General features: G+C 30.5%; 2 protein-coding genes across 5 annotated transcripts; one reads left to right on the top strand and one right to left on the bottom strand.

Moving 5' to 3' along the window:
* Positions 1-5586: 5586 nt before the first annotated feature.
* LOC137832211 (putative WRKY transcription factor 31) lies at positions 5587-8299 on the bottom strand. Its single transcript, XM_068640254.2, has 6 exons — positions 7878-8299; positions 7676-7777; positions 7405-7560; positions 6849-7220; positions 6618-6731; positions 5587-6506 (listed from the first exon to the last, which is right to left on the bottom strand). Exons 1-6 carry the CDS (start codon positions 8181-8183, stop codon positions 5847-5849), a joined length of 1710 nt encoding a protein of 569 aa, XP_068496355.1. The 5' UTR covers positions 8184-8299; the 3' UTR covers positions 5587-5846.
* Positions 8300-24039: 15740 nt separating this feature from the next.
* On the top strand, positions 24040-25702 carry LOC137832210 (LEAF RUST 10 DISEASE-RESISTANCE LOCUS RECEPTOR-LIKE PROTEIN KINASE-like 2.7). 4 transcript variants are annotated; one of them, XM_068640252.2, is made up of 3 exons: positions 24040-24949; positions 25281-25344; positions 25451-25554. In XM_068640252.2, the coding sequence occupies exons 1-2, from the start codon at positions 24130-24132 to the stop codon at positions 25304-25306; spliced, it is 846 nt and encodes a 281-aa protein (XP_068496353.1). In that variant the 5' UTR covers positions 24040-24129; the 3' UTR covers positions 25307-25344; positions 25451-25554. The 4 variants fall into 4 exon arrangements, with proteins under 4 accessions (XP_068496353.1, XP_090159861.1, XP_068496354.1 ...); XM_068640251.2 differs by having other exon boundaries at positions 24041-24949; positions 25300-25344; positions 25451-25702; XM_090303735.1 differs by lacking the exon at positions 25281-25344 and having other exon boundaries at positions 25451-25702.
* Positions 25703-25743: the final 41 nt, after the last annotated feature.

Here is a 25743-nt window from a genome sequence, read left to right as displayed (position 1 = left end):
ATATCAATCACTATAACCAGATAAATAGATAAAAAATAAAAATATTATAAAATAAAAATAAAAAATAAAAAAATAACAGATCAGCTTGTGAGCCTGTCAACCCACCCTATGACAGTGTGAGTTACCAATTTCAACTTATATAACATTAACTTTAACCTACCAACCATTCCACCCCACTTTTAACGGCCAAGTGAGATTGACTTATTTTACCACCATTAATTTTAATTTATTAAGTCATATATTTATTTTTTTATTATGTAATTATTAGTAGTGCGGTCACTTCTCATATACAACCAACACATTTATTCACTTCTTATTTAATGCCCTAAATTTGGAAATAAATCATATTTTGAGCAAAATAAATAAATAAAATTTGCAGACAGCTACTTGTAAATGCTAATGAAAGAAAACATATTGTCATTTACCATAAAGAGTTGCCCTTATAATTAATAATGCCATTCATTATCTTAATTTTTATTTTTTTAATTCTAAAAAAATCTCTCTACTATCATAACTAATTTAAGTTTTATAAGTAACATGTTAACTTCTTTATTTATATTTAACTATAATATATATATATATATATATATATATATATATAGAGAGAGAGAGAGAGAGAATTACTTTCTAGATTTGGGTTTCTAAAACGCTTTCTGGATTAAACTTTTTAAAACAGTTTTCTGAAATAGTCTTTTCACAATATGTTTTTGGATTTTTATTTTTCATAATCATTTTTCTAGAATATATTTTCGAATTTTTTTTTTCTGAATATATTATTTATATTTTATATTTACCTTATCAGAATGAGATTTTGGTTTTTCAATTATATTCTAGAATTTCATTTTCAGAACACAAAAAAATCTATTTCAAAATTTTGTTTTCCAAAATTTACTTTTCAATTCTGGAACCAAGGACAATTCTAGAATTTCAAAAATTAATAGGCTGTAGGTTAGAATTGATTAGGTGCAGGAAGCAAAACCCCATAAAAATTGTGTAATGGGCCTGGGCCTTGGACGGATGCATAATCTTGTTCTCATTGAAGGTGTTGAACCTTTTGGAATTTCTGTGAGAATTTTTATTTTCTATGTTTATTAGAATGTTATAAGAAAAGTCTATATGTATAAGTTATATTTGTATGGGGGTGAAGTAAGTTAAAAAGTAATCTCCATTATAACTTTAATTTTTTAATTAGTTCAGAATTTCAAAATATTTTCAAAAATAGGAAAAATTAACCAACTGTACTTTTAGATATAGAAATATAGTTTTCCAATTGTAACACTCATATAAATTTCATTAATAAAAATATAAAATCTCACAACAAACTTGCCAATAAATTCCTAAAACATTTTAAAAATAATTTTAAATGTATCAAAATTTAATCGAGCATATTTTTTAAAATAGAAATATAATTAATATTTCAATTATAGCATCGAATAACTCAGACACAAATGCCCTGACTTATTGATAATATATTGAACGTATTTATAAAAGTTCGACAAAAACAATTATAGACTCTTAATTCTTTCTTTCGTAATCTCACTCGTGCACATATAGCAAAAATTAAAATCTATATAGCAATTATAAATAGAAATATCCAAATAATTTAATGGAAGTAACTCATATATTACATCTCCAAAATATTTTTTAAACTAAGAATTATCCATTTCTTTTCAAATTCATCCTCAAAAATAGATATTGAGGATATCTTACTACAACTTTTTTAAAAACTGAAAAACAAAACTAAATCATGTTGTGAATTATGTAAGAGTGGAATGATTAGCGAAACTCATAATAAAAAGTTTAAACTCTTGGCTTAAAAAAAATATTTGATTATAAAAAATAAGTAATATTATAATAAAACCTATTTTTAAGATTTAAAAAAAAATAAGAAAGAGAGTGATATCGTATAAATATTGTTTTGAAGATGGTGCTTAATGTTAAAATTGGAAGGAAAAAAGCATGGACAGAAATTCCCTCGTACAGCAACACATGCAATAATTGAAATGGTGAGTTGTAAAATTGTTGCAGCTAGAATGCAGACACAAAGTGTAGATAAAACCGAATGCGTGTGCTATAAGAGATAAAGACAAAGAATGTTGAAAGAAGTTGATAGGTATAAATAATCATAATAATTCATATGCAATGAATATCGAATATCGAATAGGATGAGATGTTTGGGAGCATCACGAGACTAAGGTGATTTCATTTGTTGGCTTACATCAAAGTTAGGAAGGCACCTATCAATGGTCACTTTAATAATTACTATTTTTTTTTTCAAAAATAAAAAGTTTATATATATATATATATATATATATATTGTTTTCTAAACAAGAGAATAACTTATCTTTAAAGATATTTTTATTTTTTTCTTCTCATATTTACTTTTCCTTTTTTTTAAGAAAGTTTAGATAAGTATATAGCACACTCTTTTCTAGATAATTTTTCTATCATAATAAATTCACTACAATAAAAATGCGAATTACGTACGAATCAAAATCCGTATGTAAAATCAACATTACATACGAATTTTTTTCTGTATATAACTTTTGGCGCTATGAAGCGGGAAGGCTAAATCCGTATTTTTCCGTATGTAATTACATACGGATATAATCCGATTTGAAGCCAGGTTCCTTCAGATAACTCAACGAAAATTTAACCACTACACCAAGTAAATGCTTTAGTATGATTATGATTTTTATTATACTTATTATTATTAACAATATTACTATTAATAATAATAATTATATTAATATGTATAAATTATGTTAATAATAATAAGTATAATAAAAATGATAATATGACTAAAGAACTTGTTTGGTCTAGTGGTTAACTCTTCCTCTAGGCACTGGAAGGATGTTTCCTTGCAATATTAATAATGGCTTGGGTTCAAGTCCTATGACGTGGGTTCGAGTCCCATCCAGTGCTGCTTCCAACATTAATAAAAAATATTAAATATGTATAAATAATAATTAGTAAAAATTAAAAGTAAATTTTTGACCATCAATTTACATACGGATTTCTGTATGTAATTCCAATTTTTCTTATAGTGATTCACTATCAAAATGCATTAAACAATATTAAAAATCTATGTGAAAATGACATAATTGTAAATAATTAAAATACATTGATTTACATATGTAACAATATAGAAAGGTTGTTTAATTAGGAATAAAAAAAAAATCAACATTATATCCACTTTTATACATCAATTGGATTTAGAAGTAATGTAGAAAATGTTGTTATTAGGATTACTTTCCTTCCTCTTTATTGCATTGTGACTTGAAAGTCTTTCTTCTTCTCCTCCACGAAGTTGACTCCTCCGCTCTATGCCATTTTTTTTTGTCCATGAAGCCCCTCCCACACTTTTCTCTTTGTCTCCAAAGGAAACAACCATTCCCCCCACGCTTGTGTTTAATTGCCATAAAAGGCAACACTAGAGTTTGAACCAATAATACCTCAAGACAACCAACTCTCTAAAACACTTTTAGTCTCAAATCCAACTTTGTTGCATTCTTCTATTATGGTCTCCTTGAACAAAAAATTGAAATTCAAGATATGTTACCTTATTTCACTATTTTCTTTCTCTCTCTTTATGGAGTACTAATTAATTTAGTAATTAGTTACGTAGATGAATGTGATTTGTTATGGTTGAATATAATGTAAATTTACAAATTTTTCCTTCAATCTATGCATTTGAGTAGGAAGGGAGAGTCACTGCTCAGAGGAATCCACTTTCTCTTTTTCCTGCACATCCACATCTCTTGATCCAAATCATGGATATCTCACATCTTCCTCTTTAAGAGTATAACTCTTGAAACAAACAAAACTTAAAGTTCAAGTCAAAAGAGCAACATGTAACCTTGGTTAATGTTACAATTAATGTGATATGTGTCTTTCTACATTTTAGTTGCAAGTACATTTTGATATTGTACCTACTTCATTGTTTATTGTTCTAATCAATGTTATATACTTATTTTTTACATTGATGACATCCAATAATCAATATACAATATCAAAACTACGTTTGTGTATAAAATCTTTGAGAATAATAATTCATCATACTCTTATATTTTTACACTATTTATTTTATTATTTTCTTTCAAACTTGAGTGTGATAATGTCATTTATGTATGAAATTCTCAGTGATACTTTTATAGTACTCTTTACTCAACAAAATCCATAATTCCATCTACAAAGATTAAATGTTCTGTTTCATTAAGTATTCTTTGAGAGACTTTTAAATTGCGTAAAATATATATTGGTATGCAGTAAAGTATATATTAAAAATAAAACATCATTTTTGTTTTGCTTTATTTGGATGTTTTTTTATTTGTGTTTCACTTCGCATGTATAATGACAATAATGTGTTTTTCCCCCATTGATTCTAACAACAATGTATGAGTCAACGTAACTCTTCTATTAAAATAAAAGCAAACTATTAAGAAATATAAAATTTGCACCATGAGTCATAATTTTATAACACATACTTTGAAAGGAACTCATTGTTTTGTAGTGAATTTTTTATCAAGTACTAATATTTTTTAGTATAAATCCATTTTACTCTTATAAATAATTGAATCACGCATGATTAAAAAATCTTATCCTCGATAGTCATTGAAATTGACTCAAATGCTCCATCCACGTTACGCTCACTATCGTTTCTTTACCAAAAAATGGTATCTCTTATAGTTAGTTATACTCAAAGAAACGTTTAGTATGAATCTGTATGAGAATAATCAGTTCAATCATGGATATAAGATAAACCCAGTATGCACTGTATCTTTCTTGAACACACACATATATATAAAAATAGTCTCCTCCTTCACATGGAAGCACATGGTCCTATATTAATTGCCCATGGAAAAGAAAATGTTATCTTTTCTTTGCATTTGCTTGGGTGATTCACCAATGAAGCAAGTCACCCCTTGGTTTGGATAGAGTCAAAGAAAAGATGGTGAAGACCCATTTGTACGGTGTGTGAAGTACGGTGCGTGCAAGTGCGGAAACACCGCAACAAGGTGACATGTCTGGCTCCATTCCTAGTTTAAATACTCTAACATGATTCGTCCAATGGCCTTAACGTGGACGCGACGTCCATCGACACAAAGTCAAAAATTGTATCCAACTTTCTCCAATCAACGTCCACCATCTCACTTTTCCACTTCCACCATATACATTAACTATTAAGTTGACCCTGTTATTAATTTATTACTCACCACTATTCAATATTTCAATTAACTCATGTACACGTACACGTACACCGAGGGCACACGAAACGAAATTGCCAAGAAACTCACTCGCATGGCTCACCCTAGCTAAAGTCCACCTATCCATTACTGCTTCCTATCCAACAACTAGTCATTTACGTGTCTATATCAAGAGTAATGGCCGTATTTCTTGACCAATGGGAAAATCCGAATATTCCTAGCAACACGTTCAATATTGGCTGTTAGTACACAACTTTTTCTTTTCTTTTCCTTTTTGTTCTTTTGGGATGGGTGACCATCTAGGTTGTTTTCGATATTGTCAGAAATCATGGTGGACCAGTTAGAAAAGAAAATATAACCACATGACAAAGGAAGAAGATAAAAGACGATTCTTCATTTGCCCTGTCTATTTACTCCCGAGATTTTTTGAATCAAATATACAACATTATTCAAAGGGAAAGAAATGGTACAAAAAAAATGAAACATTTTCTGATCTAATATATCCCTCCCTCCCAAGACATGGTCTAATAAGAATATGAACATTTACGGTGTCATTTTCCCTTATACCCATGTACAAAAATACAAAGTTTAAGGAATAATATAGTATTAACCAAAAAATGGAGCAAAAAAGAAAAAGGTTCAGTTTCCTGAAAAACTGCTAATGGTAGTCCTGCTTGTGCTGTTGTTGTTATTGGTGGTGTTGTTTGCATTATGAGCACCGCCTATGATAGAGGAGATTGCGGCGGCGAGGACGGCGGTGAAGTTTGGATCGGAGGTGATAGCGGCGGCCGCGGCACTGACTGTATCAGCCGACGAGGGTTGCTGGCTAGGCTGTAAGGGTGGTCTAGTAGCTTGTGCGGTCAACTGGGAAGAACCTACTTCCTGAGATAGCTGAAGACCAGAGAATTTTGATTGATTATAAAGTGCTTGTGCTTGTGCCATTGGGGTGGCTCCGGACCCAAAGTTCTGAGGCTGCCCTTGGAGGAAGGGCACTTGGAATGGGGTAGAAGGTCTCTGGAATTGTAATGGGTTTGGGTTGTGTGTGAGGTCCAAAGTCACAGTTGGAAATGGTGCTGAAGCTGAAAGTGTTGCCATGCTAGAATTGCATGGAAGAATTGCTCTGGCTAGCAGATTTGGGTTCATTATTCCATCTGCACTGGACATTGACCCTGACAGCAACATGCTAGCAGCAGCTGCAGTGGTTGACGCCATGGCCATAGCAGCAGGTGGCAGTGGATGATTATGTGTACCTTCATATGTTGTTACCAAAATTGTTCTATCCTCGGCACAACGTTGAACCTAATAAAGACCAAGAAATTTCAATTAGTTTTGGCCACAATGCTTGACACTTAATACATACATACTTAATTGATCTTGTTGATATATACATTGATCAATCAGAAAACTCACTTGTTTGCGAACTGGGCAACCAACTGCCATAGTGCATCTATAATATGCTCGAGGACATGGGTTCCCCTTGGCCATTTTTTGTCCATATTTTCGCCATTGGCACCCATCGCTTATCTGCAACAACGATCCATTATGTTAGAGAAGAAAGCTACTAGTCATCGCTGGCTTTAATGGTTTGTAAATTAATTAATAAACTGATCAAACATATTGTATATATAGTATCATACGTACCATGGGAGCTTCTGATCGGGCACGAACTGAGACACGAGCTTTTCTCATTGTGGCTTCTGTAGTGGACTGGTCGATTGCATTGGAGGGGCTAACTTTCTGAAGCTTATTAGGACCCCAACCTTGTGATTCTGAGTCTGGACTCCCTTCCCTTCCCAACTCTCTTTTGCCATTAACATTTTTCGCACCATCTCTTGTTCCAACTTCATTATTATTGTTCTGAGGTGTGCTCGATCGTGTTCTCTCATCCGAAGAAGAATCAGACACTTGATCATCTACTTCGGCTGCGCCGCTGGGACCTATATCAAGAAACTGCCTTGGAATCTTTCCTCCACCGACAGCATAAGTTTTATCCCCGACCTTTCCCTGAACAACCTGAATTCAACATCATTATTAACATGTTCCAAATCTAACCCATATCGTTTACGTAAATAAAATAAAATCATACAGTAACCGGGTATTCACTGTGTGCCAAAGCAATTTCAGTCTCTTCACTATAATTATAAAAAAAAAGTAGGGAAATTCAAGGAAACTATTTATAAATTTAATTGATAAGCACCTCATTTTCTGTGTTCTCCGTGCGCTGGTTCTGATGCATTAATGTCATAAGATGCATCTGCAAGGCGGTGTAGTTACCGGTCACATGGCTTAGCATCTCTTTCAGCTTCTTGTTCTCCGCGTTCATGCGTTGAAGCTCCACTTGCATCTGTGCAAGCTGGATAACCAAGCGAATATACATCAATTTCACAATTTTATGGGTAATGAAAACTTAAATTACCACAAACACGATATATATTAATAGGATTTATAAATAGATAAAAAATATGTACCTCGGTGGTTTTGGCTAGCTTATCTTCTGCATCCGATGAAACCCCATCATCGACGGTAGATTGATCACTCCCAGTGTTAGCAGTAAGGAGCTGTAAACCAGTCTAGAGAGAGAGAGAAAATAGTAATTTAGAAGCAGAAAATAATAAATAATGTGGGAAAAAATAGAAAGAAAGAAATAGGAAGTTTTAGGCAGGTTATTACATTAACGTGGAGAGGTGTTTCAAGAATTTCCTTCTTGACGATGTTGGGTTTAACGTGTTGGTCGTGGGAGGGTGGGGATGTTGGTTTGGTGATTCTGTCAGAGAAGAAGTCGACTTCACCGACGACTTTGCGGTTGTGTTCGTCGTCCTTGACAGAAGGACGGCTAAGGTTGACGGGGAATCCGAGGAGAGGGAACATGGTGTCGCTGGTAAGTTTGGAGAAAGAAGTGGAAGGTTGTTTGGAAGGAAATAATGAGAGAGATTGGGAGGAAGAGGTATCAAGGGTGAGTCCCCATCCTTTGTCCATAAAACAAGGAGAAGAAGAAGAAGGGAGAAAGAGGATGTATGTGATGTGAGAAAAAGAGATGAAGGAAAGAGAGAGAGAGAATGGTATCAGGAAATGAAGTCTTTGTCCGGTGCAATGGGTTGGGGTATAAAAAGAGTTGGGGGATAGAAGGAGCGTGGACCAGATGGAAATACAAATTGGAGATTTCTAAAAAATTCTGCAAATTATTGCGCCAGATGGTGCGTCATCCTGGACAATGTCTAATACCCGCCCACACTTCATACCTCCCAGTTCACACTTCCCAACCCGCCCCGGATTTCATCTCTTCTCCTTTTTTTTTTATCTATTTGTGTCATTTTTTTTTAAAATAACGGAAATGGGACCAATTTTTAAAAATTATAAATTAAGAATTAATAGTGTATCGTGTAAATTTTTTGTTATGTTAAGGTAAAATCGTGTTAATGTTAAGGTATAATTGTGTCAAAGTATTATGATTAATGTAATTTTTTTTAACTGTGATAATTTTAAATAGAAAATAAATAAATAAATTGTGTGACTTATTATAACTTTATCTTGATGTCAGAGATTGTTGTATGTTTATATAACTTTACGTTGTCACGATTAATCCTAATTTGTATCTTTGAGGTTATGGATTGAGTTAAATGATGTAGGTTTGGTCAACCTTTTGTATGTGTCTCGAAATTAATTACTTCTTCAAACTTATCATCTTTATTGGCTTATACGTTAGGCTGGAGCTATGAGGTCATGGACTGAGTTAAATAATAGTATGGTTTCGAGTCGAGCCAAATAATGAAGTGAAAACATACTTGATATCGATATCTGGAAATGATGAAAAAATTCTTTTACTTCGTAGTTAAGGACGGTGATTGTGAAAATTAACTAGAAATGCAAAATTGTAATTAATTTGAGAACATAACTCAAATTAAGACCAAGTACAAAGAGAGGGAGGAGGAACAATACTGTATATAAGGAGATGAAGATGGTCTGGTCAAAATACAATAATAACTCAATTGGAAACCACTAAATTAGAAAATAATAACTCAACTGGAAACCACTAAACTAAATGTTCTAGTTGAGAGTTCTTTTACTTCGTAGTTAGGGACGGTGATTGTGAAAATTAATTAGACATGCAGAATTGTAATTAATTGGGGAACATAACTCAGATTAAGACCAATTACAAGAAGAAAGAGGAGGAACAATATTGTATATAAGGAGAAGAACATGGTCTCATTAAAATACAACGAAACTGGAAACCACTAAACTAAATGGTATAATTGATAGACATCTTTCTTCACTAGAAAGTATCTTGAAAAAATAATCCAATTTTAATGATTTTGAATTTTTTCTTGCACATATACACAGTAAACAAACCCTCTTCTTCTCTCACACCTAAAATGTTTCCATGAAAAATTAATCATCCTTTTTTCTTCTATTACCATATAACAAACATAATTAATATTTTTTCTCAATTAAAATGAGCGGTTTTATTATATAAAAAAATCCTTATTCATCTAATTAGTTTTGTACTGCTTATAATTTGATACTAACTGATAGATATTAGTAAGCTGCATGTTTTTTTTATAAAAAAGTTAAAGGCCAAGAAATCCGTACTTGAAAACAATAGTCAGAGTTTGGAGTACGTGATGGGAATGCAATCCCGAGGCAATATCTTGAAGTAGAGAAAAGATATGGTAATTGAATAAATTTTGGAAGTTGTTGGATAAACGTGGATCCATTAAGAAAGAAAACCCGACCCGATGATTGAATTTGTTGGATAGTAGTGGGAGTAGCAGTCTCTGTCTGAATTCTTTTAAAAAGGGGTAAGAGGTTTAATTGGTGAAGAAAAAAAGTAATGTGTTAGATAAAAGTATAGACGTGCGGGGGGTTTCGTCTGGGTTTCGTGAAGAAAGGATTTGACTGACTCATAAATGAGGAAGAAAAAGAGCCACCGCCCCCGAATGGTGCGGGATCGTTACACGTGATGAAAATGATCCCAATTTTCTCTTTTTCTCTCTCAAAACACAAATTCAACAACAAAACACAATAAAGCAAAAGCCAAGTCAACCAATTTGACGGCCCGGCTCTCTCTCTCTCTCTCTCTCTCTCTCTCTCTCTCTCAAGGATGACCGAAGACTGGTTGCCCAAGTAACTTAGTCTTTGCATGGCCCACCCACCTCATTTCAGATCCAAACCCCCGGGTACCTTGTTGACTCTTTACTTGTGGGACCCCCCTCTTCTCTTCACACCTCTCTCCACATTATTTCTTTTATCTCTAATCTCTTCAATTATATAATTTTATTCTACTTATTTTAGATTATTTAAGTTTTGTATTACGAAGATGAGAAACATTAATTATTCATTCATTGAATTGCTTAATTTGTTATATTTGTCAGATAATAAGTCGCTGTATTTCCTAAACCTCTAACGGAGAAAATAGCAGGAGTCGTTCGTCAACTACTGGAATGATTGATCATTTGCCATTTTATGTATTCATTGACCCAAAGAAACCAGACCTCAGGAAAAAACAATGTTAAATTCCCATAAAATAAGGTGAATTGGTCTAGCTACAATCAACAATACTTCTCCAAGAGTGCATATATTTTTGTACTTATTCATTTTTTACAATATTATGCAGCTACCGGATCAAATTAAATGTATATATTTTAATCAATTCACGTCTTTCATTCGGTGCAAGTCATGACTTTAGGTTGTAGCATTTAAAAAATGAAAAACTCTCCTTCGATTTCAAGAACTTGACAATCTTATATTTCACAGTATTCGCCTGTATTTCCATGCCTATATTTCAAAAAATTGACGCAACAAACATCATTGTGGCGTTTTCTTATTTTTGTACTCGTTATATTATATACTTTTACAACGGAAGCAAATTAGGCAATGGACTGGCCAGTTTCTAACCCTACCTGCCTCTTTCTGACGATACAAAAATAAAATAAAACAGGTATTTATGGATAAAAATACCACATTATAATTAATAAAAGGGATTTGTTACAGAGTGAACGAATAGCAGGTGAGTTGAAGACTTCTGAACCAGGAAACTTTCTCTCAATTATGTCACGCATCCATGCTAAATATGTACATAACTTCATCTTTCACTTCAACAAAATAATGTCACAATTAGTAAGAAAAATGTTGGTCACACAATCACTTCTAACAAATAAAACTTAAGCTAATATAGCGTACATATTTTTAATTTATATTAACAGATTAATACACTAATAATATATAAATATTCCATCATAATGAATTTTTAACAATCAGCGTAGGAGTGCCCCATTTGGTTATAGTTTTTGGGTTTTAATCTTAAACTTGAAATGTACTTTTGGAAATAGAAAAAAAAAAGTTCTTGGTTTAAGTTTCTAAAAAATTATTGTTTCATAATGTTTTATTCCACTCTCTGATCTAATAAAATTAAACGACATATTTAATTCGGGCATAGAATTTAAACTAAATTAATTTGAAAAAATTGACTAGCCTAATGTATTTGATCACTCCTATCTTCTTCAACCTCTTATTCAAATGTCTGTATCTCTCATTCATTTTTTAGCATTGACTGTCTCACTCGAGTAGTCTCAACTTCAACCTCTCCACCATTTGCTTGCCGTCCCCCCAATGCGACTTCATCGCCTTCTTCTCACCAATGGAGATAAGCTCCCTCGTATAGTCTCCTAGGTAGTGATGTTAAGTAATTACTCTAATTATGGATGTTATGATGAGAGAAAAATAGTATGAAATTTTAAGTAAAAGTATAGAAATGAAAAATATAAATATTTTAAAACTACAACCATTTTTACTACTACAAAAAAAATCTTTATAATATGTGAACCTTTCAACGTTCTAGAATTATTTATTGATATTCATCAATAATAGTCAAACATCACCAATCTCAAATCCTATTTTGAAATTTTCATATATATAATTCTGGTGATTTATATTCAAACCCAATTGAAATCGTAAATGAGCATGCCTAGAGGAGGATGACTATGGAGGATAATTGGATGGAAATGAAGGTGACAACATGAAAGTGAGAGCAATAAGAGGAATTCATGTAATGAAGGTGCCACTAGAACAACTAGATAATAAAGGAGAAAGGAAAGTTTTTGCATTCACAAGGAAAATTTTTTGTCTTTTAGGTTTTGTTTAAACAAAGGAAGGAATAGAAAAGGTAAGGAAATAAGAAAAATATAGTGGAATGTTATGTTTTTTTTTATAGAGGGGAGAATGCAAAGTGAGAAGAAAGTTTATAGTAGATTTGATTGATGTAATAAAATAAATTTGATTATATATTAATATATTTAGAAAATATTATTTATAAATAATTTAAATAAAAAAATATTTTGAAAGTGTAAATTAAAGTTAAAATAAATTTTAAATAAAAATAAAAAATAATTATAAAATATTTAATAAATAAATAAAATATTTTAAATAAAAGTATACTAAAATAAATTATCAAAATTTTAATTTTTATTATTTTAATTTTTCTATACATTTTAGAATAAAAGAATAAATATTTTGTTATATTTTATTTAAAATATATTAATTTTGTCTGCTTAATCGATTATAGGTTATAGAAATCAAACCTTCTTCATATTTGAGAATAATAGAAAGTCTGAAGATTTTTTTTTTTCATTTTTGGTGATTTCACGTCTCATTTTTTAAGTTTTACTCCAGTTCCTTCATTCAACGAGTTTTTGTCTTTAGAATAGAAACAGACACATGCTTAAAGACTTTTCATTTAAAACAATTTTTTTAAAATTTATTCTCAATCAAAATAAGATATTATTTTTATCACCTTTAAACATATTAAAAAGAAGATAATAGCTAGTTTTTTTTTTCTTACTAAACTTGCAAGGACCAAACTCCTATTCGAACCTCGATAAGTAGCTCTTATTGCTTCAAAATGAGCTTCTTCTCTAACAACATGGGGGATTCTTGGAATATAATTAATTCTAACAATTATATTATTATTGTTTCAAGGCTATTATGTATTATATATATATATATATATATATTAATGACTTAGTTAAGTTTTTTAAGTATTTTATAAATTTAAATATTTTTAATTGAGTTTTACATTAAAAATTTGTGTTCTATTTAGTGTTTACAATACTTGTTATTATTATTCAAGTATCCAGTTGTCAACAGGATAACATTGTCTATCTTTTCATAAAATTATTACGATAAAATTATTCTTTTAATTCTTTTAAATATGACTAATTTTAATTTTAAACTTTAAAAATTGTTATTTAATTTTCATACATTTTAAACTTTTGAAATAAGTTTACACGATTTAATATTATTACTTCAAAATAGTCACTCATATAATATGAAGATGTAATAAATGATAATAGAAGTTAACTACAAGAAAATCATAAATCAATTTAAAAAAAAAATTAATTATTATATTAACTAAATTATTTATTATTTTAAAAATTAATTTATAAATTTTATTAATAATAAAAATTAGTTTAAATATCAATAATTGTTATAGTATCCAAAATAGTATCTAATTTAGTTTTTTTTTATAAAGTTTTCGTGTTAGGCATCACTATGCAACTTGATATCTCAGCTAAGCTGACACTCCAAGAAACAACAATCATCTGCCATCACATGAAAAAAAAATATTATTAAAAAAAAATAATAATAATAAAAAATACAAAAATATGGGAGACTAGACCAAAACCCATATGTTAACACAAACGATACATAAATATAGAGATTAATTATTTTTTTATCTCTAAAATTATTTTTTATTTAATGATTTTTTTAGTGATTATTTTAAAAAAATGAATATTAAAATTAATAAAGTTTAAGGCTATTAATTAAAATCAATTGCATTAGTTTATAAAGATTAAAAATCGATTAGTTCAATTTTACACCCAGATATTTTTTAAAATTTTAAATGGAAATTAAAGTGGACATATTGTTAGAGAGGAAAGTTTTAGCACTGGGTTACCTACTGAACCGTTTTATTCCCCAAACCATGTAATGTAAATGGTAATTAGAAGGAGAAAATAGGAAGGAAATAGTAGTTTAATAGACACTTTTTGTTGCTTCCATGCATCAACAAATTTCAATTTCTTGCGACGTTGTTCTTTAGCTTTGGTCTCTTTCAGATTGCCTTTAATACTTCTTTTGAAAAATGGGTAAAGTTGAAGGGGAAAAGGCAATTCTTGATGTTACCAGACAAAGAAAAAATAGCACACATGAGCCTAGCTTCCTTCCTTTACCTTGACTACCAAGAGTCCTTCTTTGAAACAAAAACTTCCAATTTAAACCAAAAGAATAATCACCTTCAAAACCATTGAACATAACCACATTAATGGAAGGACAACGTCCATTGAACGTTGACTAATAACTGCACAACATATAGCCAGTTTCAACACTTTAAACTCATATTATATAACATATTTTGATGTAACTATTTCGATTAATTATCTATATCTTACATTGAAAAAAATTACATCGAAAGGGACATTTTGATACCAACTTATGTCCTATGTTCATTTGTTACGAAGAAAATAAAAGAAAGTGTCAAAAAATATGATTATTCGTTTGAGAGAAAAGTAATATATGAAAATGAAAACAAAATATAATTTTAAAAATGAATTATTTTTCAATATTTTTTATTTGAATAGAAAGTAAAATATGTGACCAATGAAAAGTAATATTTTTTTTGTTGTTGAACAAAGAAAATACTTCTTTTCTCATTTTCTGGGTAAACTTTCTACTATACATTTTCTGTGTGAGGTTCGTTTGTTTAAAACAAAAAAAAAAAAAATCTGTCCAAACAACACAGACGCGTAGATCTTACATAAAAGTGTAGTTACGAACTATATGCAAGTCTATAGGACTATTATATATGTGTGTGTTCACCCTAATTAAGAGGAAGATTCCATAAAATAAACAACGTGCATATATAAAATAAAAATTGCTTATAATAGAAACATATAAAAAAAATTGGTCATCCTCCTCGAATAATTGGAACTTTGGAGCTATTTTGAAATATTTTTATAACAAACAAAATTTACAGCATGTTTAACTTTTCAAACTAGAAATAATAAAAAAGTCAATTTTTAAACTTTTAGTTTTACTTCTTCCCTTGTGCATTTATTTGGATTGATAGTTTGATTTTTGTTTTCTTGATTGTTGTTCGCTTCCAAGTTTCATCGTGGGACAAATTTAATTAATTGTTTAAGTCACTAGCATTCTAATTGTTTAATACTTTTTTTTATCTTAACTTAATATATGATTAATGTTGTTCTATTAAAAATACAGCTCAAAGAACTTTTTCTTTACATTCTTAAAGAAAAAAACAACAAGAATTATTCATCTTTTAGTCACTCCTCTGCTACTATAGCTTCAAATCTTTCACCTTAAGATTCTACACCTGAAGGTCATTTCTTTAACTGTTAAAAGAAATTCATATTATTAACGGATTGAAAAATGTAGTTATATTTACTTAACAAGTAACTTTTAAATAGTTATTTATATCAATAGATTTAATATTTAGTACAAGAAAATTTGTATTCATCTATTTATTTATGTATATACGGATTTATATTCGTATGTAAATAATCATTTACCTAAAAATACAAATACAAATTTTATATGTAGGTATGGTTAAGTGACATGTGAAAGGTGTATATGTATTTTGAAGAGAATTCATAGGCAATAAAATTAATATGTTACATATAAATATTACATATAAAAGATAAAACAAAAATTGTAACTTATTTACATTCCAATAACAGTATATTTAAGTCATTTATAAAACATATTTTCTCCCAAATTTTCAAATTTATAAGTTAAAAGACAAATTGAAATTATATATCGTTAATTAAAATAAAAATGTCCAAGTTTTAATTTTTGAATTTAAAAATTAATATATATATATATATAGTAATAAGTATGACTATTCATATATATTTTTTTCAAATGATTTATTAATCCAAATACATATTTTTAATAAATAATATAAAATTCATAAAATTATTTTTAATAAATGTCCATAGTGATTCATAAATATTATTTTTAATAAATAATATGAAATTAGCTTCACAAGAAAATAATATAATATAATATCCATTAAATTATGATTTTTATTTTAAAATTATTAATACTATTATTAGAATAAATACACAACGATCCAATTATAGCAACCATTCAATGACCAAAATTTTGTTTTAAATTTTTCTATTATAGGACTCATTTAAAATACACGAGACAATAAGTATTAAATGCGTAAATTAGTCAAATTTCTTTCTCCAGCTGGCTTTCTACATGAGAGAAGACAAATGGAGCAATTGTTATTGCGGATCCTTCAACATTTTCTAACCAAATTCACACAAAACCAAAAAAATAAACATAAACTAACCACACAAAACCAAAAAAATAAACATAAACTAACCACGTCTTTCTTTATTTTCAAATTTCTGTAAAGAATGTGATGCATAGAAACAAACAGAATGTTAGTAATAAGGTTATATTAATAGAAAAATAAAATATTAAAATTCGTGATGAATTTATTTGTGGAAAAACATTGACCGGTTAAGGTTATTGTTAGTAATAAGGTTAATATTTATTCTCAAATCAACCCTCTGCCGCTCTCTAACAATAAGCTTCAATGAGATTATTCAAAATTTAAATCATATTAAATAAAACTTATATTTAAATTATATCAATTTCAAACAAACTAAATTTAAACAAACCAAATATAAAAAAAATATATCAAACTAGAAAGATAGTTAGTGTAAACAACATATGTGGATGTCGAGACATAAGTAATGTTGATCCACTTCATACACAATTCGTTGTTGTGCTAGTAGTTTCCGAATTCTTCAAAGTTCTTCCTCTCTTACGCGTGTGCTCTGTCGGTCGGTGGGGTACCTGCAATTGCACTCCGACCCTCAAGTCAGTGCTAGTTATTGGTATGTTCTCTTAGGATATGAAAAAACGTACATTTTCTCCCTTCAGAAGTCTTGTTTATAGGTTGACCTGGACCTCCATTAGTGTGGGCCAGATAACCAGTTCACCAAGACGTGTGTAATGGTTCTCAGATCGTGTGTAGTGATTTCTTGATATCACGGGAATATGTTTGAAGTGTGTCTTTGATATATTCAACGTCCATTATTGTTATATTACCGGTACAACATATGTATAAAATATAGTTAAAATAATTTTATTTGACTAAAAAGAAAAGAAAAAAAAAACAGCGTAGGAACGTCCCTTTTTTGAAAGTAATTTTCGGCAGTTATATTGAAGCATAATAATTGGTGTTTTATTTATTTAGTTAGTTAACTAAATAGCGAAACTCGTGGCTTGGACTGTGAAGCCAAGAGCGGATAATTGTCCACGCATGGCTTTGTCTGCGTTGATTTACAGTAGCTGAGTAAAATGTCTGCGTTCAAACTATTTCCAACGCCCAAAGAAAAGTATATAGCAAACAGATCCATGAGGCTGCTAAGGGAAAAAATATACAGTCCCGTGTAGAAATTGTGTTTCTAAAGCATCTGAAAAAGGTAATCAATCACTCTTCATGAGGAAACAAGGCTTATTACAATACATTTTAACAATCGGCACATGCTTATATTATATTTATATATAAATACAGTGGGCGATGCCGACGTAGAAAAGAAGAGCAGCTTAACAAATTTACAACGTCCATAGATAGAGAGTAGCAGTGGCACTACTGAACAAGGCTCATTAAAAGCAGAACAGAAGTTCAAAGAAGTAGACGTAATGATTCTTGAATTCAAAGCGTACAATTTCAGGGACCTCATAAGCTCGCAACTTGATCACTAGAATTTTAATTTTTTGGAAAGGAAAAATTGTTATTAGTCAGACATGGTTGGTCGTTGGTCAGCAAATGCAGGTAACATATAGGTTTTATTTTCCGAGAAATATAGACAGTCTTATAATAAGGGAAATAGTCAATGACGTACGTATGGCACATTCATACATAACTATTCCTACTTCACTATATACCTCACCGTCAAGCTCAAATATTAAATTTGAATATTTAAAGAGTAATCTGAGTTGAATTATTGACGGTGAGAGAGATGTTAGTAATGAAAAGGTGGTGAGGTTTAAAAATGGGAGGATTTGAAGAGTAGGAGAAAGAGAAGGGAGAAGAAAAAGGTTAGGGTTGACTAGGATATTTGTTGACGATTAGATCCTGCCCCACGTGGCTTACTTGTGTTGACGTAGAAATATGGTGTGAGGTTAGGTTGTGACAGCAGGGATTGTAGAAAATAAGCAGACCAAATTGCACAGAGAGAAGAGAAAAACTCTCAGAGCCATGCGGCGAACGGCATCATGACAGCTATTTGTTGCGTACGCTCTTTAGAAACCTATTGATACCTTTCACATTACAATTATTATCACCTCATCTTCAATAAACCCAATTAACTACTCCAACATTTCATCCCATTCTTATCGTTTTATCTTTCTTAATAAAAAACAAACATCAATTATACCTCTTTGCATGTTCGACCAATTGCATCAGATTCACCTGTTGCAACACAACACACCCAGATTATATGTACATAAAAATACAATCCATATATTAATGTGAGTTTCAATCAAATTATAAGTGACAAGTTTTATCAATTTAAATATTAAATGCATATTATATTTTTTGCGTTTGTCTTATTTTGATATATATATATATATATATATATATATATATATATATATATGAATTTTTAGTTATTCAGACATATAAGGCTTTGGTAGTTAATATAAAACAACAAATAGCAGCTGCTCTTCAAATTCTTGTATCATTGTATTTTGTAAATACTTGAGTTTAATACAAATTTTTGAACTTTCAGAGGATCAAAGTGTTTTTTTAATGATTTGAGTTTGAATATTTTTGATTTTTTTTTATGTAGTATTCTCTCATTTATTATATTTTTTATTATCGATAAAAAAAATTATGTATTATATGTATAATTCGAATAATTTGATTTTAAGGATATCAAATCTGAAACATATAATCACTTATTAATAGTCATGGATAAAGTTTAATCTGTTAAAATATGACTATTTTTAGAAAAAAAAAAGTGATATATTATAACTTGCATTAGTTTACAACTTCAAGTTCTTTGCTTAAAATTTTAGTTTTTTTTATGAAGTGATAAAAAATACTATTTCTCTATATTATGAATCATAAGTTGAAGCAGGTTGTCAATGTATCATTACTCTTTTTAAAAACATGTTATGTAAATAATTTTTTTTTTAATTTTAATTATTTAAATATATAGTAGGATTTCAGTTTCTATATTTATTGTTGACACTTATTAATCATTTTATAAGTGTTTTCACTTAAGTAGTACCTTATCATGTTTTGACTAATTTAATTTTAAATAATTCGAATTTGTTTTTTTTATCATTTGAATATAATTATATGAAATTTCAACAGAATCCAAATATTGTTTTCATTGAATGACTTGGTTTTGTTGGGCAGCTTTGATGTAATGTATTCTTATAGCCTTTGGTGTTTTGATGAGTTAGATGGTCACTTTTCTCAGCCGCAAGGGAGAAAATGTTGTGAAGTAATAATATAGTTTTCAGTGGCATTGGATGCATGGCACTGCCATTGCCACAAATATCAAAATATATACACACACACTACATGAAAGCAATTAAATAACTTGGACCTGCTCATTTTTAATATCTGATATATTAATAAAATAATTAATAGGTACGATTCATGGACGTAATTTTTTATAGCTTTTGTAATAAAATAAAATTATTTTTGTTTGGTTCAAAACCCTAGTGGAGTAAGTGATGATGATGACAGTGTCGCTGTTGAGGTGGTGAAAAGCAAAATAGACGGTGTGTGATACCCCTCATCACTACTTTCCGAGTGGGCTTGGAGTTTTATTCTGCATTGTCCATAAAGATTCAAAAGCCCATTAGCTTTCATCTGTCTCCAGTGACTTTAGATTGCTTCTGTAGTTTCCTTTTTATTTTGGGCCTATTCCATTATTTCCTCAGGGCAGTTTCTTCCTGCACCCCTACATTTTTCTTCCTGAACCCCACAATTTTGTAAATTCCGAAACTGACCCCGACAATTTCGGGATTTGGGAGTGTGCTACGGATTCATCAATCCGGAAGTGAATCATGGTGCATTCCAGATGAGGGGGTGTTCCGGAAGCAAAGTTTGCATAAATTATTGAATTCCGGATTGCTGAATTCGGAAGTCTAATTTCTATTACAGATTGGTGGATCCGGAATGATTTTTTTTAATTATAGATTTCTGAATCCGGAATGCATATTTTGAATTACGGATTGGCGGATCCAGAATGGTTTTTTCAATTATGAATGTTTTGCATTTTTTTATTTTGAATTGACACTATTATTCATGTACTACCGGAAGCATCAATCCGGGAGATTACCGAATGCGCCAATCCAAAAATTTACCGGATTTCATAATCCGGAATACAAAAAAAAAATGTACAGTTTTAGAGGGACAATTTTGTCTTTGCACAACCTTGTGGGGTGCAGAAAGAAAAATGGGGGTGCAGGAAGAAACTGCCTTTCCTCAGCTGCAGGCAAGTTGTAAACAAGAAAATAAAAACAGCTTAGTGACAGGTCACAACATAGTAAATTGGTTGATATAGTAATTTTCCTATTTTTTCGTTTCTTATATTTATTTTTATTAATTTTTATGTTGTATATTACATATTGTGTTGTATGCTAATAATTTTGGTGTATTTAATAATTTAAATAAGTAAATTTTTAACATAACTGTATAAAATTAGTATTTAATAATAAATTATGGCCATGAATATTTATCATTTATATTTTAGATTGTTTAAAAGTTTGATACTATTATCTGAAATGATTTTTTAATGTGTTAAATATAACTATGGTGGTGTAACAAAACATGTGGAGGTGCAAAAAGGAAATGATAATTCTGTATTTCAAATTGCACTATACAGTTTCAGGCCCATGACTACAAGATCATGGTAATTGTGACGAAAATATAGATATTCATGGAATACATATTTCATTCTCACATGTGCCTTTTGTGATAATCTTTGCAACCTGATGTGATCTAGTAGTCTGTTACTATCAATCCATTTCCATTACATAAACATTCAGTCTGAATCTAGTTCACTAAAAAAATTATTGGTGTTTCAATCTTCAACTTAAGTTTATCATTTGAGATACATGATGTAGTTAAAAAATTAAAATACTGTAGAGTAATTTGATCATAATCATTAGTTGTAATTCCCTCATAATTATCAATCCTATTAGAACTTAGATATTTTTGTTGTTGTCATGAAATGATGATAGATATAAAGTATTTGATATGCAATATTGTTTACATAAATAACTATATGATTAAATTATAAATAATTGTTTGCAAATGTTATATAAATGTACAAAGTATTAAGGATCAAAGATATTCATTCATTTGATCAACTCTTTCAATTTTACTAGTAAATATTGCCCTAGACTCTCATCTTTGTAGTTTTCAGTTAATATTAGATAAGTGTTTACGATGATTATTTCAATAAAAGCCAGTGGAATTTGTATTTCTGCTAAACCATCATTAGGTTTACTTACCATCTCCGAATTTGACTATCCATTCAAAAAAATTCTAATTTTCTTGTGCATGAGTAGATTGTAATTTTTTTGCAATAAAAAACAAATGGGTGGTGCTAGTCTACCTCCTCTAAGATAAACAAGGTAGAAATAATTAATTAATAAAATTCATATTTTCTTTATATAATATTAGCGGAAACACATGCTACAGAAATAACTTTGGATGAATAGAAATTGAAAAAAAAAAAAAATAACATGTAAAAAAAAATGATGAATTGATAAAACAACCTCTTTTTCTTTTTCTCCGATTTGAGTCTCTCTTCTTCTTTAAGTTTTTCTCTTCTTCATTGATAGTTTTTGGGATCAGAGAGTGTGATAATGTTCACGTTAAAGTTAGGATTGACTCGATGGTAGATACAAAAGAATAATTGTTTTACCAAAGAATATAGTTGCTTGAAATGGAGTGAAGAAGATGATTGGAAATGGAAGTTATCTTATCTAATATATGAGATTTGGTGTGGAAATGTGTGAGAATATGTTCTCTCTCTTCCTATTGTTGCCTTAAAATAAGGAATTAAGGAAAGAGTGTGGAATCAACATATAAAAATGACATTAATATTAATTTAAAATTAAAAAATAATTTTATTTTTTAAGTAATTTATATGAAATGAAAAAAAAATACTTCATTATACTAATAAATATATTAAATAAAGATAAAATCGAAAAAATTTGTATAAAAAAAACAATTATAATGAATAATCCCTTTATATATGTATAAATATTAAACAAATTGAATTGAATAATACGGATTAACTAGTCTTAAGTTTCAGTTTTTAAAAACTCGGTTACATTAAAAATATGTTTAATTACCTTTTTCGTCCCTATATTTATAGCCAATAGTCAATTTGGTACAATGGTTTTTAAAAAATTCAATTTGGTCCCTAAGTTTTTTAAAATGTATTCAAAATGGTCCTTTCTGTTAAATATCACTGATGACTTTTTACGGCAAGTGCACCGCGTTTGTCAGAAGTAATAATTGTCCCTAAGGACGGATATCGATCCCACAAAGAATAGTGAATCATCGAGTACAATATTCGCTAAATATAACAACAGAACAATAAAAAAGAGTGTGAAGTGATTATGTTGGCACTGATCAATAAGAAAACAAACAAAGAATTAGTTGCTTCAATTGGAAAAATTGGGATTAAGTTTCATCTCTCTCACTCTCATGTATTTTGATTAGCATGTTAATATTAAGTTCTTTAATTGAAATTGATGCCCGTATAAAAATCATTTATATCGATTCCTCGCATATAAAATTCTTAAGAATGTTCCCTAACTATCGATCCCTCGCATACTTATAAGAACAACTTAGAACGAAGCTCAGACGTTTAATAGCAATTAACATTTCAAGTCTATTCCTAGCACTCAAATATGTTAAGTATTGTTGTTTAGGTCCGAACCCTAAAAATACCTCCCGGTCAGATTTAAGATTCTCAATTTGTCACGGAGAATTAAAAGTAAAACAACAATACCAATAATCAATCAAGAACTGAATATTAATATATAAAATATCACCTCAATACATAAGAGTTTGAGCAGATTACTTCCAATCCCAAAGGGTAGAATTAGCCACGCATACTTCTATCACCTTCCATTCTCCCAATTGGGTTACAATTCACTCTATGGTGTTTTCCTCTCAATCTGACACACTAAGGTTGAGCCTCTAGCCCTCTATTTATCCTAGTTTTCTAGGGTTAGGTTGTTTATTGTGTCGCGCTAATGGGCTAAATGATAAAACATAAAAAGGCCCAATCTTTCTTTCTTTCTTTTTTTCTTTCATTCTGGACCTTTTTGGCTCAAATCATTCATCTTTAATCCAAATCTCCAATCTTCCTCAGAAATCTGCAATTAACACCAAATTTGGGAATAAAATACTCTTATTCAAATAAAGATCATAAAAAATGTAAAAAGGTATAAATTCATAAATTAGGGATTATTTTATATGTAAATTAGCAATAAATCCTCATAAGTGCCTATATTTTAATATGAAATATTACTGAAATTAGACACTTATCAATCATCAAACGGCGTACTTTATATTTTTGTGACTAGTGGTTCCAAACTGTAGTACTTTATATTTTCTTCCCAAGGAAGAGTCTACCTCTCTCTCTTCATGTTGTATCACAGCTTGACAATGCAGAAAGCAAAAGCAACAAGCAAGGAGAAAAAAAAAGGGAATAAAAGCAAAAGAACACTATAAAAGAACATTTCACCAATATTCTTCTTCTTTTCTTCCACTCTCACAACCTATACTTACTTGTGTCTACTTCTGATTCAAAAGACCATCTAGTGATTCAGAAAGTCTCTCATGGCTATGACTCACACACACAACAACCTCATTCACACAATCTCATTATCACTACTCATTTTCTCATCGTCTCTCACTCTCACAACATCTCAATCCAGCGTCTGCAGAACATCCTGCGGGGACATCCCCATCAAGTACCCATTCGGCATCGACGACGGATGCGGAAGCCCATACTACAGACACATTTTCGCATGTTCCAGCTCGGGAAAACTAGAACTCAGAACCCCTTCGGGAAGATACCCGGTTCGCAACGTTAGCTACGCTGATCCACACGTTGTGGTCACTGATCCCTTCATGTGGAGCTGCGAGGATGGTGAGAGGTTTCGTCCCACTAGACCCTTCAGTTTGGACAGCAGCACCCACTTCAAGCTCTCTCCTCAGAACGAGTACATGTTCTTCAACTGCAGTGAGGACAACGTCATCATTCAGCCCAAGCCCATATTCTGTGAGCATTTCCCTGAACACTGTGACTCTTCCTGTGACAGTGCTAGCTATCTCTGCAGGCACTTGCCTGGGTGCTCCTTTGCGCTCCCTCGTAGTACTTGTTGTTCGTACTATCCCAAAGCCACCGAGTCCCTTAGGTTGATGCTTAAGTATTGCACCAGTTATGCAAGTGTTTATTGGAAGAACGTTGGTGCTCCTATGCCTTATGATCAGGTTCCGGAATATGGGATCAGAGTTGATTTTGATATCCCTGTTACCACGCGCTGCCTTCAGTGCCAGGACCCTTTGAAAGGAGGTGGGACTTGTGGATTTGACACGCTCAACCAGAGCTTCATGTGTCTTTGTAAGGATGGAAACTCCACAACTCATTGCAAAGGTATATTCAAGTTCAATACTCTTTTAAGATTATACTAGTTATGTTTTTCTTCATTATCAGATACCACAAAACTACCACCTAGACATGGGCTAGTTAAGTATTTAACATCAAATCAGATATTAAGTTTTAGTCGTCATATGGCCTTATTAGTACACATCAGTTGGCTGTTAATTTGTTATGTTTTTTTGTCTCTAAAATGTTCAAGTTTTTATCTTTTTACAAGCTAAAACTGAATAACTTTTTTTTTCCAGAAATTAATTACTGAATGATTGTCACTTATGTGGATCAAAAGATTAGTTGAAGTGTTTAACTTTACTTAAGTGCGTTATAGACTATTGGTTGTTCGGCAGATTATGACATTGCAAGGCACAATAGGAGGGTCCATGTAATAGCAGGTACAGAGATTAAATACGGTTCATATAGATGTAATTTAATGTTAGATTTTGTAGTGGATGATTATGCTTATGTTTGGGGTTGTGCACGCTGGAATTGTGGGTGCAGGGACAGTTACGGGCTTTTCCGTTGCGGGTGCATTTGGAATTGGAGCTGCTGTTTGGTACTTGAAGAAAGTGAGGGCTAAAGCACCAGTCACATGTGGAGTCCAAAGCAACGAAAATAGGCTATTCTGAAGATCTCCAAATGATGTGAACCGCACAAACATCTTCCTTTTGTTACTGTTTTATTGTGTTTATTTATTTATATATACCATAATTATACAGTCATTGAATAGCATCCCAATTTTTCCTAGTTTGATATGGTGTTCTTTACTAATGTCGGGTTTATGTATAGTCTAT

The sequence above is a fragment of the Phaseolus vulgaris genome, chromosome 6 (assembly GCF_051622355.1).
Source record: "Phaseolus vulgaris cultivar YP4 chromosome 6, ASM5162235v1, whole genome shotgun sequence".
Classification (NCBI taxonomy): Eukaryota; Viridiplantae; Streptophyta; class Magnoliopsida; order Fabales; family Fabaceae; genus Phaseolus; species Phaseolus vulgaris.
The sequence above is the reverse complement of the archived record's forward strand: the minus strand, read 5'-3'. Positions and strand labels throughout refer to the sequence as shown.

Coding starts and splice junctions, on each gene's coding strand:
- LOC137832211 (XM_068640254.2), bottom strand. CDS start 8,183: ATGGACAAAGGATGGGGACTCACCCTTGATACCTCTTCCTCCCAATCT. Junction 7,778..7,877: donor AAACACCTCTCCACGTTAAT/GTAATAACCTGC, acceptor CTCTCTCTCTAG/ACTGGTTTACAGCTCCTTAC. Junction 6,507..6,617: donor GTTGCCCAGTTCGCAAACAA/GTGAGTTTTCTG, acceptor GGTCTTTATTAG/GTTCAACGTTGTGCCGAGGA.
- LOC137832210 (XM_068640251.2), top strand. CDS start 24,130: ATGGCTATGACTCACACACACAACAACCTCATTCACACAATCTCATTA. Junction 24,950..25,299: donor CTCCACAACTCATTGCAAAG/GTATATTCAAGT, acceptor GTTGTTCGGCAG/ATTATGACATTGCAAGGCAC. Junction 25,345..25,450: donor GAGGGTCCATGTAATAGCAG/GTACAGAGATTA, acceptor TTGTGGGTGCAG/GGACAGTTACGGGCTTTTCC.